Source organism: Babylonia areolata, chromosome 20 (assembly GCF_041734735.1).
Source record: "Babylonia areolata isolate BAREFJ2019XMU chromosome 20, ASM4173473v1, whole genome shotgun sequence".
NCBI classification, from domain to species: Eukaryota; Metazoa; Mollusca; class Gastropoda; order Neogastropoda; family Buccinidae; genus Babylonia; species Babylonia areolata.
In genome coordinates this window covers 26366238-26382366 of record NC_134895.1, presented here as the reverse complement: position 1 = coordinate 26382366, position 16129 = coordinate 26366238, and the positions used below count along the sequence as shown (strand labels likewise).

General features: G+C 45.8%; 1 protein-coding gene across 3 annotated transcripts in view; it reads left to right on the top strand.

Moving 5' to 3' along the window:
* The window catches only part of LOC143295347 (uncharacterized), a 28639-nt gene extending 23922 nt beyond the window's left edge, over positions 1-4717 (top strand). For 2 of the 3 annotated variants that reach the window (XM_076606999.1, XM_076607001.1), the window contains exons 2-3: positions 983-1245; positions 2986-4717. In XM_076606999.1, coding sequence (XP_076463114.1) covers positions 983-1245; positions 2986-3444 — 722 coding nt within the window. In that variant the 3' untranslated portion in view covers positions 3445-4717. Of the gene's footprint in view, positions 1-635; positions 715-982; positions 1246-2985 lie in introns of those variants that run through there. The other variant, XM_076607000.1, reaches the window with a different exon arrangement.
* Positions 4718-16129: the final 11412 nt, after the last annotated feature.

Below are 16129 nucleotides of genomic sequence, written 5' to 3'. Positions count from 1 at the left end.
ATCGTTGGTGTTAAGTACCTATTTGTGAATGCTAAGAACGGGTATGGATGTCAAGAACTGTTTTGTGGATGTTGAGAACGGTTTGTGGATGATAAGAACCAGAGTGGATCTGAAGAACTGGGTTGTGGATCTTAACAGCCGCTGTATGGATCTGAAAAAAATGATGTCTCGATCTAAATCTGTAGGACCGGTCCAACGTTTTCTAATTCATTTGCACATGAGATGACTCAAGAAAAAGAAAAGAAAGGTGTTTTGTTTACGGTTATGGGTATGTGTGTGCGTGCGCGCACACGTGTGTGTGTGTGTGTGTGTGTGTGTGTGTGTGGCGTAACATCTATTACCCCCCTCATCCCCCCCTCACCCCCACGCGCACACACACAAGAAAAACAACAACACGAAACCTTTTTTGTTGTCGTTTGTTTTTATTTGGTGTGGTGTGGGATTTTCAGTTTTTTACGTTTCTAATCACTGTGATGGAAGGAATATTTAGTGATGATTATCATCATTGTAGAGAATGAATGGCTTCTAGTACTGGCGGAGAACCAGAAAACGAATTATACAGGTGAATGGGTCTGACAGTTGGGCCGGCACTGCAGGGGATGCTTAGCACCATTTTGTTGCCACTTGGCATTTTGCGGGGCTGTAGGCACTTGTGGACGGAGAGGACGTGTTTGGGGTTCATCGTCCATCATGACCGGCACTGAACGAGGAAGGGTACTGTTCCTTTATTCATTGATTTATTATTTATCTATTTATTTATCTATTTCCATTCTATTTATAGTGTTATTATGTTATCCATTTTGATGATGCTTTCTGAGTTCATTTGTCATGATTAAAAAAAAAAAACCCACATAATTATGGAGGAGCTACATTTGTTGGTAAATAATGTATTCTCTGTCAGTCTCTGTGCTCCAAATAAAAAATTAAAAAACCCTGTCAAAAAAATACAAACAATACAATAAGCTCCATCATCTGTCCACAGAGGAAGGTACAACGAACCGTGTGCGTACCTACGTCATGGACGGGCGTGAGATGACGTCAGGCGTGATTCCGTTACGTCACTGCAGTCTCCCGGGCCACATCAAACTGCCGCGGCGCTACGAAAAAGCGGCCATGGGGACCAGCGGCATCCCAGCGCGCATGCGCAAGATCAGCATCCAGCCTGGTCAGAGCGCCCTGGGGGGTTCCCTGTCGGACCGTCTGGATGACCTCATGACCGCCTTCATGTGGGTCAAGCAAGAGCTGGTACGTTGGATAATGATAATGACAAATCATCATCATAATCAGAAGTAGAAGAATGAAAAGGAGGGGGCCTCATCACGCGACTAGACATTGAACTGCAGGAACAACAGAATCATAATGTACCTCATAAAACAGAGCACTAATACCAAAGCTGTTATTTTGTTCCTGTTTCCTTTTGTCAAGCTATTACTGGGGGGAAGACAGTTCCACAGCGCGGAAGATGCTTAACTAATTCAATGCAGCTGGGTGCACATGTATATGTGCATATTTGCATGTGGGTATTTGTAGGTGTGTGTGTGTGTGGCGCGCGCGCGCGTGCGTGTGTGTGCAGCCAAATTGGAGTTCCTTCATGACTGCTTATTTGCAACTATTGGTTGCTGCAAAGCGAGTGGTAGATTACCTCCCTTGAAAAACAGAACCGATGTGATGCTGACATTATGCCAATATAATTGATGTCATTTTGGCAACCCCCTTTGTCCCTCTCTCTCACTCCCCCCCCTCTCTCTTTAGCTCCCTCCACCCTGTCTTTCTTTCTCTGTTCCTGTTTCTCTCTTATCCTCCTTCTCTCCCTACCCCTCTCTTCACTGCCACACCTCCCCCCCCCTCCGTCTCCCTCCATCCCTATCTCTCGCCCTCTTCCTCCCGTCTCTGTCTGTCTCTCCATCCAGTCTCTCTCCTCATTATCTCACCACTACTCTTTTCCTCTTTCGTCCCCTTTCTCCCTCCATCTCTCTATCCCTCTCTGTCTCACCCTGTGTCTGATTGTTTGCCCCCCCCCCCAGCCCCTTCCTACCCACGCCCCTCTATCCTTCCTCTCTCTTTTTCTTCGTCTTTTTTCCCATGCCCCCCACCCCCACCGCCCTCGCTCTCTCTCTCCTCCTCCCCCCTCTCTCTCTCCATTCACCTCCCGCTCTCTCCCTCCTTTCTCCCCACTCTCAAACCCCGTCTCTATTTTCCCCATTCGATTACTCCATCTCTCTCTCTCTCTCTCTCTCTCTCTCTCTCTCTCTCTCTCCACACACACACACACACACACACACACACACACACACACACACACACACACACACATGCATTATCTCTTTTTCTACGTATCATTTTCGGTATATTTTTTTCAGATAACAGCAGTCCTTGTGTTTTTGTTACTTGGTTTACATTGGTTTTCATTTAACTTCCCTCCCTCTGGGCGGCCAGGGAAGAACAGCTGAAAGTGGTGTTTCAAATTATTAATCAGTATCCAGGACAAACAGCCAAAAGCTGAGAAATTGGTTTGGAGATGTACCACTCTATATCAAATGTGTGCAGTTTCACCTTTCCAGAGTTATTTCCCTTCTTTTGATAATGCCATCAGTGACATCTGTATGGCAGTGCGTACTACAGAAATGGCGGTCAAATGTTTCTATCTATATGGGCTTTACAACACACACGCGTACATACCCACAGATGAGTGATAGACAGAGAGAGAAAGGGAAAGGATGGAGGGTGGATGAGAGGGAGAGAGGGGCGTAAGGGGGGAGAGAGAGAAGGGCGGAGAGCGAGAGAGAGAGGGATGGATGCAAATAGAGACAGGGAGAGAGGACGAGACAAAGAGATGGGGAGCGGAAGGGAGTACTTCAGTAAAACTGTTAGACAAAGAAGATTTTGTGTTAAAACTTCCCTTTGTTATCAACAGTGTATGGTGTTGTGAGTGGTCTGTCTGAAGACGGCACAGCATCAGCAATCACTGACGTTGACATATTGCAGATCATGCTGCGTCAGCACGACATCTTGCTAAAACGACAGTTCTTTAACATCCGGGACTCCATCCACACCCTACAGAAGCCCTCACTTGCCTCCACCTCCACCTCATCCTCAGCATCTGCCACCACTACCTCACCGGCTACCTGCGCTACCACCCGGTCCACAGCCAGCTGCGAGACGTCCTCCATCAGCAGTGGTTGTGGTGGAACAGTGGGAAGGCACAGCCAGGGGACCGGCGCTGCTGACGAGGGGAGTGGTGTGCAGTTCTCCATGGACACGTTCTTCGTGCGCCAGGCGTGCAGTGTCACCATGCTGCACGACGGCAGCCAGAGGCAGGAGGAGGAGGAGGAGGATGCCGACATCTTCGCCGACCAGTTCTTTCGAGGTCGGACCAGCTCTATGAGGACGTCCAGGGACATGGCCGCCTTGGCCAGGAGGAGAGGCAGCAAGGAACTCATCTGATGATCCTGTGCTGAACACCAGACTCTTGGTGGGATGCAGGGGCTTTCCTGAAAACTCCTGCATTGAGTGGTATGGGTGCTTGCCTTAGCCCTGCGGTCACATTTGTGTTTGTACTTCAGGACTCAGATCACCACAAAAAACTCCTGTTATCCTTAGCCTGCTGGGCACAAGGTGAAACCCCACACAAAGACTTTCTTTCTGTCTGTATTCTGGTCTTTCGTTCAATCTTCAGATTTCAGAGCACTGCCAAGACTCCCACAACGCGGTGATATTCTTGTCTGGTCGGAATGATAGAAAGGGAATCATGTGAAGATATTTCTGCCGAGTTTGTAAATGATTCTGCATTACCTGCAATGACCCTAACTGTGGTACAGCCGGGTGGACTGGAGGCACGGAACACATGAAGAAATTCCGTTCTTTACGTTTGAATAGAATGATAACTATTAATCTTCATTTGATCGCAAATACTCGGATCTTCGCGAACATTTCCAGACGTATTACATGTGGTGTATATAATAAGCAGAAAGAGGATAATTATTTAAGTCTGTACATACATCCTAGCGATATTTTCAGCACTAACATGGATGTTTAGTGACGAAAACTTAGAATAAGTAGGGGGATAGCGCACACGCGTTCGTTGGGGACCTTTCGTCGCTTGCAGAGCGACAGAAAAGGTCATATGACGTCATGGGCTTTTCTGGGTGTTCACTGACTTTTTTCATGGCAATGGAGGCGCGCATGCGCACGCGTTTCTCGCTAAAACTAACTGGGTAGTCCCGACGAAAGTCTGACGAAAGTGAGCCTGCACAACCTCCCAAATGAAGGTGTAGCGTTGTCAGTGGCAGAGAAAGCAAGGACGTCACAAAGACATGGAAGCTGGGTTCACCAAGGCGTGGCCTACACCAAGGAACACCAAAGGCCTCAGCACAGGGCAGCTAGACCTTAAGAGTGAGAGATGTTTGGTTGTAAAAGTCAAGTCTACTTTTCTATGTTTGCAAGTTATAAAATTCAGCGGTGACATTGGCACAAAGGCTACTAGACAAGCGATACTTTCAACCAGTTGAAGAGGCAACAAAGTTCTGGTATGAACACATTTGATTCACTCTACAACATCTGCGTTACTCAGAATTCCCAAATACTTCCAAGTTTGAAAGAGTAGAGGCGGGAACGAACCTGTGTGACAAACATATTTTACTGTTATTTTACCAGTCTTTAAAATTGAATTCCGCATTTGTCCAGTCTTTCCATTGTCTCTTGCGACTTTCAAGCACCGGGGAAGATTGTGTGCGTGTGGGGGTGGGTGGGGGGGGCATAAGGGGGGCGGGGGGGGGGACAGCAGGGCAGGGGATGGGAAGGGGAGCAGCCTCGGTGCAGATTTTCGTTCTGTCCTGTGTACTGAAAGGGCCTCGCCGTTTGATTGAAGTGGTTGTTGGAACATTTAGGCATTCAGAGAGTTCTGCACGCGGCACGATGGACGTGGCCACATTGTGTGAAGCACATCTCTGCTCTGAATCTCTGCTGCACATCTGTGATCTTCATCTCTGCTGTACACCTTTGGACGTTTGGCTGCAATATCAATGCCTAGGGGTGCAAGTCGTCCGGCATATGCCTGAAATCCGGCACAGAACATCTTGACTTTGAGTAGTTTCCGGCATGGACAGATTTTGTTTTGGTAGTTTCCGGCAAGGATAAATTTCGTTTTGGTAGTTTCCGGCATGCATAAATTTGCGTAGCCAGGTCGCTCTCTCTGATTCCTCCGTCATGTTTATGTTCAGTGATGTCATTTTGTATGTAACGAAACTCGAACTAAAAAGAAAAGCCAGAGAAGTACTCAAATTCAGATGTGTCAAAACCAGTGTCGTTTGCTTGCGTGCGCACCTTTGTCTTGAAAACTATGGGAGATAAACGCATTGCCTCGCTCTCTGGCGATTTAGCGATGAAAAGTGCGTTCACCAGACATGTTTTGTGACAGCATAATATTAATAAAGTCTTTTTGACTAAAAATTACAAGAAGATATATGTACACATGCACACGCGAAATCACAGTTACACGCTTGCACGTATTGGCGCGCTCACATGACACACACACACACACACAAACGCACACACCATCAGCATCTCTACCTCAACCCTCCGCCCGGCTGCAAACATGGTCACTCTTCCCAACAAATACTTTGTCAGTAACAATTGTGACAAAAACTTTGTAGCAAAATTGACTTTGAGTCTGTTTCTAATATCACTTCAGCAAGGATGCGGCAATACCCTTCATGACTGCAGTTTTTGTGTACGTTATTTAGATCTTCGGAGATAGCTGAAGTACCAAAGATTCCGGCATTTGCATCACTTGCATGAAATGATTACTGATGTTCAAAGCGCCGCTTGTCTCTCATTTAGACATGGGTTCACAGGCCTGCCTAATACTATGATACGTCCGTAGTCTCAACGATTCAAGCCCCCAGACTACGGCACTACAACCGAGTAAAGAAAAACTACGATTTTGCTAAAGGCAAAACCCAAAACACACACACACACACACACACACACAGCAAGTGCCAAGAAGCTCCGCACACACACTGAAGATAAACCTTCGTTGCATTTGACGTCAGTCGATATTGCACACTAAAACATAATTTTAAAGAACAAGATCTGGCGCCCATACTGAACATTCTCACAGGATGGACCCTCCGAAAACTGAGTATGGTGATGACTGCAGTATCCAGCATAGCAAAAGATCTAATAATGGAGAAAACAAAGCATAATGCGTCAGTGTAAAACAAAAGTCAATTACAGTTTTATTCAAAGCAAAAGACAAATCATATTATTTTTGTTATGAAAAAAAAAACCCAACTATAATTCAATTCTAATTCTCATTGTAAAGAAAAATGTGCGGGTGTTACTCTCAACCGTTCATAAGCAACGTGGCTTGTAGAGCTGGAACTTTTGAGGAAAGAAAGTATCTGTGTTGCGCGCGCGCGCGCGTGTGTGTGTGTGTGTGCGCGCGCGCGCGTGCGTGAAACGTTTTCAATGCAAGCCTCTTTGTGTGTGTATGTGTGTGTGTGTGTGTATACCCGTATAAGTGTGTGGATAGTGTGTGTGTGTGTGTGTGTGTGTGTGTGTGCACGCGTGCGTGTATGTGTGCACGCGTCTGTGTATGTATGTGAGCAATTGTAAAATGTGTGTTTGTGTGTTGATCTGTGTATCATTATGTGTGGTGTCTGTCACTGCGTGTGTATGCGCGCGCGTGCGTGCGCGGAGGAGGAATTTTGTTTAATGTCCCGTCACAAATATCAGTGATTGAAGACATTTTGTTAAAGTATTTGTACTTCTGAGTATTATCGGTTAGAAGGGGTGGGAGATGTGGATGAATGGAGGGTTGGGAGAAACTGGGCAAATGAGGGTAAAAATGTGGGTGAAATTTGGAGAAAAAAAACAAACCCACCTCTAAATACAGTTACAGGAAATTACTTAAAGGACTTCGTAAAAGAGAAGTCGTTAAACTGACAAGCGAAACAACTGATAATGAATGCAAAAAGTCAAAAACATCAACGTTCTCAGTCACTTGTGAAGACACACTTTCGTGTACAAAAGGCTTCATCAAGCTACAGTGAAAAATTATATGCTCAATTGTCAGGTTACTAAAGCATATGCACTTGACATTAGAACAATATTTGGTCCGTAATGAATTTGATAATAGTCTGAGAGCTAAACTCAGAATTGGTCTGCGAATCGGACCAAAGTCTGAGAGAGTCAACTGACGAGTTTTTAGACTTGAATTCAAGCACCTATAAAAGTCTCTTTCTAGTATATTGCTTATTTCCTTGTATGACAATGGGCAATATACTTTTATACTATCTATATGATTTTTTGCTCCCCTTTTTGCTGCCCTGTCTGCTTGGTCATTATAACGGAATCCAGTTTGGGATGGTATCCAACAAAAATCAACATTTGTACCCTTCACAAATAGGGAGTGCAAAAAATACCTAATTTCAAACAATAAATCTTCTCTTTGATTATTCTCAAAAAGGAGCAAACTTTTTAAGACAGATTGAGAATCAACACAAAATATGATATTACTTATTATGATTGGTGTATCAACAAGATGATTTAAATCCATAAGGATGGCCACCAATTCAGCTGTAAAAATTGAATGTCCCTTACCTAACTAATACGATTTTTCTGTTTTTAGGTCAGGAATGACAAAAGCAGATCCTGCACTGCTATCATCCAGGACCGAGCCAACAGTGTAAACTTTGAAATGATAATCAAAATTTTCTTCTAATTCAATTCTGACAGATGCTGCTATTATATGTGGAGATTCTCCTTTTGTTGTGTCAGAATCACATGTTGACGTTTGCTTTTGTTAACTCCCAGGGAGGGACAGGTGGCACCAGAACACGAGGTGCCATATCATGCAAATCAATGTCTGAAGAATTTAAAATATCTGACACATATGTGCGAATGGTTTGTAGATTTGAATTATTTTGTGCATTTTTTTGAAAATCAATATCAGACCTAATATTTAATTCCTCAAAATCATCCACTGCTGTACATCTCACAATGTATTTAGCAGAACTTAATTTTCTGATTTCATCTAGTGGTAGAATACCCGCAAGCTTAAAGGCTTCTGAGGTCTTAGTATGCACAGGTACCCCTAAAGCCAGTTTCACAGCTTTACTGTCAATTATTCGCAGCTTCTTTAGAAACGTCGGCGGAGAAGAAAAAAAAATTCTCGACCATAGGTCAGTCTTGATCTTACGAGAGATGTCGCTAAATGTAAAAGAATTTTGGAGTCTTGTCCCCAAGGAGAGTGACTTACAATTTTTAAGAAATTTAAACTTTTAGCTGCTTTAGTCACCATTGAATCAATGTGTTTCTTCCAGTTTAGTTTTGAAGTAAATAGGATCCCAAGAAATTTTATTTCCGACTTGAAAAATATTTCACGTCCTCCTAAAACAAATCGTGGTAGTTTGCTGGGATTATAACCATTATTAAAGAGGATCAAATGTGTTTTTTTCTACAGAAAACTCAAAACCATTAGATTGCATATAGCTACTCAGTCTATCGAGTTCACCCTGAAAATGTTCCTGTACATAATTGATGTAATGTAGGCGCGCGCGTGTGTGTGTACGCACGTGTACATGTGTTTGCATGCGCATCTGTATATGTATGCATGCAATGTTAAAATTGTGTACACATCAATGTGTTTGTTTGTCTACAGTATCTGTGTATGTGTGGTGTCTGTCAAGTCGCGCGCGTGTGCGTGTGCGTGTGTGTGATCAGTAACAACGGCGAAAGTGAAGTGAAACTACGTCCAAATGACAGAGGCCGCACCCGCGTTTGTCACTGACTTTTTCATTCTGATGGTTAAAATATGACGCAATGGGATCAGCTTCCTACGACCAACCCGCCGGGACCATTCCTCGGCCATGGCCTTTTGTCTGATATGACACCAAGTTCAAAGTGGTCAGACCGTGCGTCAGTTTTAGTTTTAGCATGGTTTAAATGATAGATGATAATTGAAAAAAGGAGCATGATACCCCGAGAAGATGTCATAACAGTTGATAAAACCCAGACGGATCATCAGTAAAGCAGCAGTCCGACGAATTCACGTCTAAGTTTTAAGTTGACTGAAAAAGTACCCTTGAAAACAATTAACGAGCTGATGTCATAGTATCTTTAATGTTAGATCACCACAAATATGCAATTGTCACAGTATTTAATGAAAACACCAAAAGCATCATCATACACTTATTCATCTGCCCCTCCTTCGTTTTCTCTTGTATATTAATAAGTATAAAAGAATTTTACGACAGAATAACTTTGTCCCACATTTGTCACGCGCGCGTGTGTGTGTGTGTCGCCGCTAACGAGTGTGCGTGTGCGCAAGCGACCTCCGTGTTAACATCCATTATGAAGAACAGCGTCAATACATGAACAGCAAAGGGTAGAAGAGACTATACGACGTGGGGGCGCGTCCCCCAGGTGGCGGATGGGGGAGCCCTCCCTTTGGGGGTTGCACCAAATGATATGGAATAAGGTGCCGTGGACCCACATAGTCTAAGAGAACAACTCTGATTTCAAACCCGGGCAGATGGAGTCCGACAGCCTCAGCAGGCAGCCCCTCCAAGAGAAAGAAAACTCACAAGTGAAACCCGGCCAACTGTAAACCGTTACCAGAACAGGAGATCACCGAAGACGGCGTCACAATGGCCTCTCTAAGGGGCGTGATCTAATCAAAACCGGCTGTGCATGCACTCTGTGACACATGGCTACGCAGACAACGCTAGACCGATGTGGTGTCGTCTTCCTGGACCATGGCCGGGGGGAGACGGTGCGGGGCCCTCAGCCTTAAAGGGGCCTATCCACAACTACCGACCACGGACGTGATGCTTCTTAGACTCTTCGGAGAGAACAGATTGGAGCACATGGGCAAGCAGCACTTCGGATCGTCCACTGGAATGCGGAAGGAGTACAGCGCAAGAAGGTTGAGCTCCAGCGGTTTCTGCGTGAAAATGCATCCAAGAGACTAGCCTCAAGAACACTCACCGCTTTTTCATAAGAGGTTACGAGTTGTTCAGACAAAACCGAGAGAACAGACCAAAGGGAGGCCTCATCACCCTGGTAAGAAACAACATCCCAGCGGCAGAGACCCAGAGTTCTGGTCAAGCTGATCTCAACACAGAATTCCTGAAAGTCAAGTTGGCGTTGCCAGGCACGTCAGTGACAGTCCTCGTTGACTCCCACAGCTGGATCATCACAGGAGACTTTAACAGCCACTCACCCAGCTGGGGCTACCAAGATCTCAACAAGAAGGGAGAAGATGTGGAAAACTGGGCAATCAGTAACCAGTTGATCCTCATCAACAGTCCAGAAGATCCACTTACGTGCTGCTCACGAGCATGGAGGACTATAAGCACTCCTGACCTGGCCTTCGCGATAGACGACATCCATAGCACTGCCCAAAGGGAAGTGTCGCCCCAGCTTGGAGGCAGCGACCACAGGCCAGTGATCATCACAGTACAGAGACAGTTTGAAACCCATCCCACCAGGCTCTCAGCAAGCTGAGAGAGTAACCTGCCCTTGCGCCCACTGGCTGCACTGTGTTGGCCTCTGCCTTTTTTGTGTTGAATCTGTGGTTTCCTTGTTTTAATCTGGACATTTTTTATATGTGTGTGTGCGTCGTATTTCCAGGACATCTAAGGTCGGAACAGTTTTATCATATTTATTTGCTTTTTAGAACAATTTTATAATAACAGTGTTTCAATTTTCAAACTGACATCAATGAATGCAACTCACCGTACCCTCGTTATCGCATCAGCGACCACCTTCGTCCTGTCAACGATACTTTCCGTTTTTCACGTGCCCTGCCCTCTCTTACCGTCCGACCTCTGCTTTCGCACTACAACTGTCACCATGGAAAACGTCAATTTCATCAAAGCGTTGCTGTCACTATATCATGGCAAGAACAATTCCGACGACACGATGACACGACGCAGCGTATTATCAGCCTGGGCATTGGCAGAGCAAAGACAAAAAGAGGAACCAGAGCGGGCAGACTTCGCCGTTTGTGGACCTCTGTCCCCTGCACTGATCGCCCTGTCTCCGATGTCAGCCCTGCTGTTGCTGTGACTGTCACTGACAACTTCAACATTCATGTTCAAGCTGTCTCCTTTACTTCCCGTGACACTGTCCTCTCTGACACGGTTCCAAAATGTGGTGTATCTCCCGTGATTGGCCCTGGTCTGCTTTCTACCCCTTCCACACCTGTCTCAACTCCCGGACCTTTCTCTGCCTTCCCACTGTCCTCCACTGCTCAATCACCATCGTCTCCTTCCGTTACCTGTCTGTCTGACTCACCTGCTTCACCATTAGATTTCACTCAGCCTGCCTCTGATCTCTTTCATGCCTGCCTGTTCAATGCTCGATCTGTCTGCCCTGATCAAAAGACTGACTATATTTCTGATTATATTTTTGAAAATAATTTTGATATCGTATTTCTCACCGAAACCTGGTTGAAATTACAAGGTCACGAACCCAAAATTAAACAACTGACCCCCCCTGGATACAAAACCAAGTCACTTCCTCGACTGTCTCGTGGAGGTGGCATCGCCATCGTCTATAGAAATATCTTGGAGTCTTCCCTTTCCTTCTCCCATAACCATGCCTTTCCACATAACACTTTTGAAATGCTCGAAGTCACTCTCAATGTTCCAGGTCACTCAATCATATTCTGTTGTCTCTATCGTCCTCCTCCTAGTCGTAAAAATAACCTAACGTCTTCTCTGTTTTACGATGAGTTTCGAACATTACTTGATTACTACAACTTTCGTTCTGGCAAACTTATCATCCTCGGAGACTTCAATTTTCATTTCAACAACCAAACTTCCTCTGATGTCAAACGCCTATGTCTATCTCTGTCCAATCATTCTCTCTCTCAGGTCGTTACAAAACCAACACACAGATCTGGCCATACGTTGGACTGGCTCATCACACGTGACTCTGATGCTATGATTGCGTCAGTGACTGTAACTGACGAACTCTCTTCCGACCATTCTGCTGTCATATTCTTGCTTAATATTTCAAAACCTACTAGAACCAAAAAATCCGTTACTCGTCGCAACCTGAAATCCATCAACATTAACACTTTCTTCTCAAGCTGCTGAACGCCTTTCCAAAATTTCTTCCCACACCAATGTCTCTACACACTACAACACTGTCCTCTCTCAACTGCTGGATGAACATGCACCCCCCACTACCCGCATGCTCCCTGATAGACCTTCCGCCCCGTGGTACACACAAGACATTCGACTTGCAAAACGCAAACGTCGCCAATTGGAACGGCGATGGCGATCAACAAAACTGAAAGTCCACAATCAAATCTTCCGAAAACAAATAAATAAAGTCAAACATATGATCTCATCAGCGAAGACAAACTTCTTTTCTTCTCAAGTTCTCGATGCCACATCCACCAGATCTCTTTACTCTATCATGTCAAATCTTCTCGGCACTGCAAAAAAGACTCCTCTTCCTTCTGCCTACACTTTATCTGAACTCCCCAATGTCTTCTCCTCTTTCTTTTTTGACAAAGTCCAGAATATTCGTACCATCTTAGACCAAATGCCTTTCCAACCTACTCATCCTGATCCTCAATTCAACGGCACTCCTCTCCATTCCTTTAATCCATTAACTGAAACAGAAGTCCATGAAATCCTCAAAGAAATGACAATAAAATCCTGTGAGCTCGATCCTATACCAGCCTTTGTTTTTTCTCAGTGTGTCTCACAGCTTCTCCCCACAATCACCGACATTGTCAACTCATCCCTTCTCACTGGAACGTTTCCATCCACTTTCAAAACTGCAATTGTCCGGCCTCTTCTGAAGAAATCCAACCTTGACGCAAACATTTTGAAAACCTTTCGACCAGTTTCTAATCTTCCATTCCTGTCTAAACTCCTTGAAAAAGCTGTCCTGAAGCAGCTCAACAATCACCTTTGTTTCAACAATCTCATCCACCCATTTCAGTCTGCCTATCGTGCTGACCACAGCACCGAAACCACTCTCCTCCACATCCTGAATAACCTACTGCTAGCGTCCGACTCAGGACAGATCTCCCTTCTCACTCTTCTCGACTTGTCAGCCGCCTTTGACACGATAGACCATTCAATCCTTCTTTCCCGTCTTCATTTTACATTTGGTATCAACGGCACTGTTCTAAACTGGTTCAAATTTTATCTCACTGATCGATTCCAGTCTGTCATTGTTGATAATTTCCAGTCTGAACCCGTTAAAATTGAACATGGAGTCCCACAGGGATCTGTTTTAGGCCCAGTGCTCTTCACACTGTACACTGCTCCTCTCGCTGAAATTATCAACTGCCATAATGTCAGTCATCATTCTTATGCTGATGACACTCAACTCCAGAAGAGTGATACACCTGAAAAACTGTTGTCACTCTTGCAAGAAACATCTAACTGCTTCCTGGATATTCAAAATTGGATGACTCTAAATAAGTTACAGTTGAACGCGGACAAAACTGAAGCAATGATCATAGGAACTAAACAAAAACTCTCTTCCATTACAACTAATACAATCAAACTTGGCAGTACATCCATCCCTCTGTCCAGTTCAGTCAGGAACCTCGGCGTTGTCCTTGACAACACACTGTCCATGCAAACATTTATCAATCAGACATGTCAATCCTGCTACTGTCAACTGCGGCGCATCAGTTCCATCCGGAAATATCTGTCCATTGACGCAACATCTAGACTTGTCGTTTCTCTCATTCTCTCTCGCCTTGACTACTGTAACTCTCTATTGTCTGGTTTGCCTGCTTCATCCATTCAGTCCCTTCAGCGTATACAGAACTCTGCTGCCCGACTCGTCCTCAGAAAGAAAAGATCTGAGCACATCACTCCTCTTTTGCAACATCTCCACTGGCTCCCTGTCTCACACCGAATAAAGTACAAGATCAGCACTCTATGCTACAAATGTATTCACAAATCAGCCCCTTCCTATCTCTGTGGCTGCCTTCACCTCTACACTCCATCTCGCTCAGCTTCGGATCCACTCCACTTACGCATACCCAGATTCAAACTCTCGACTGTTGGCCGCCATTCTTTCTGTGTCTCTGGACCTTGCAATTGGAATGAACTTCCTCTTTCGCTTCGTCAAGTCTCCACACTCAGCTCTTTGAAGTCTGGCCTTGAAGTCTGGCCTTAAAACCCACCTCTTCCCAAAATAGCCTCCCTTCCCTGCCTCTTCCTTGTCTTTAGTTTCTCCAGTTTTAGAGTTATGCGTGCGTGAGAATGACTGGTGTGAAAGCGCTTAGATTTGTCTATGCACAAGATTCAGTGCTATAGAAGTACCATTATTATTATTGTTATTATTATTTAATTACAAGAAGGCAAACTGGGACCTGTTCAAGCACGAGGCAGACAAGAGGACTTTTGTGCTGATACTGTCGCACCACGACATCAACGAAAACGCCAAGATTTTTAACAAGGCAGTACTAGATGCGGCGCAGGCAGCTATTCCACGAGGCAAACGCAGGAACTACCGTCCCTACTGGACACCTGAGCTCGACACCCTGCACAAGACCCTCAGGGAAACCAGAGACACGATGGAGAGCTCCTCCACTGACGAGAATGTAGAGACACACAAAAGAGCGAAAGCTGCAAGCAACACGCAAGAGTTGGCAAGACAAGACAGCCTCCCTGAACATGGAGACAGACATGCAGGGGCTCTGGAAGCTGACAAAGAAACTGAACGATGACAACTCCAGCAGAGGCAAGACCGTCATCGAGCAGGACAACCAGCTGAAAACAGAAAAGGCCGCAGCCAACACCTTTGTGGAGCTGTACCGAGAGGAGAGTACGATCCACATGTCCAGACAGCGCATCAAGCAGGTACGAGAGGAAACCACGAAACTAATGATATCAGACCCACATGGCATAGATGACAGCTGTACGAGTGAACCTTTTACCATGAAGGAGCTGAAGCAAGGCATTCGCAAGCTGGTCCAAGAAAGCTCCGGGGCCTGATGGCGTCACTGGCTACATGCTGAAGCACCTAGGACCAGCATCCAGAACAGTGCTGCTTCAGATCTTCAATCACAACTGGACAGGAGTTGTGCCTTCCATCTGGAAAGAGGCAGAGATCATCCCGATCCCAAAGAAGGGAAAGAACAAGAAGGACCCCCACAGCTACAGACCAATCAGCCTTCTGAGCTGTGTCGGCAAGCTGCTGGAAAGATGGTCAACCGCCGCCTCACCTTCCTCCTGGAAACACAGAACATCCTTTCACCTACCCAGACTGGCTACAGAAAATTCCGCAACACAGAAGACCAACTAGCCCTCCTCGTCCAGGACATCAAAAACTCTTCAGGAGAAGAATACACTGGCCGTATTTCTTTACCTGTCGAGAGCGTTTGACAAAGTGTGGAAGGAGGGCCTCATCCTGAAACTTCTCCAATCCGGCGTACGTAGCAAGATGTACATGTGGATCCACGACTACCTCTTCAGCAGGACTGTAAGGATCAAACTAGGCGGCTTCCACAGCAGAAAAGTCAAGCTGCGTGAGGGTGTCCCCCAGGGAGGAGTGCTTTCCCCAACATTGTTTCTGTTGTATATCAACGACATCAGAGACAACATCACGAAGCACGTCTCCAACAGTCTGCATGCAGACGACCTGGCAGTATGGACATCCGCTGAACACACCAGCACGGCCTCCTACCGGCTTCAGGAAGTCGTCAGCAATATCCCCACATGGACAGATGACTGGGGTCTTGAGCTCAACACCACAAAAACCAACGCAACACTCTTCTCTCTCTCCACTGCCAACGAGCAAGTCAAGCTGAAGCGCCAGGGACAGGTCTTGACCCATACGGATACACCAACATTCCTTGGCGTCAAGTTGGACACCCGCCTGACCTGGAGGCCCCAGATTGAGGAGATGGAGAGGAGAAGCATCCGCAAGCTAGCCCTGCTGAAGACGCTGGCCGGGACGACTTGGGGATCGGACAGCAGACTTCTCGCCAGGGTCTACACGGGAGCGGTCAGACCCACCTTGGAGTACGCCTCAACCTCGTGGGGCACAGCCTCCAAGACCAACGAGCCGGCTCGATAAAGTCCAAAACATGGGACTACGCCTCATACTTGGAGCCATGAGGTCCACGCCAATCCATGAC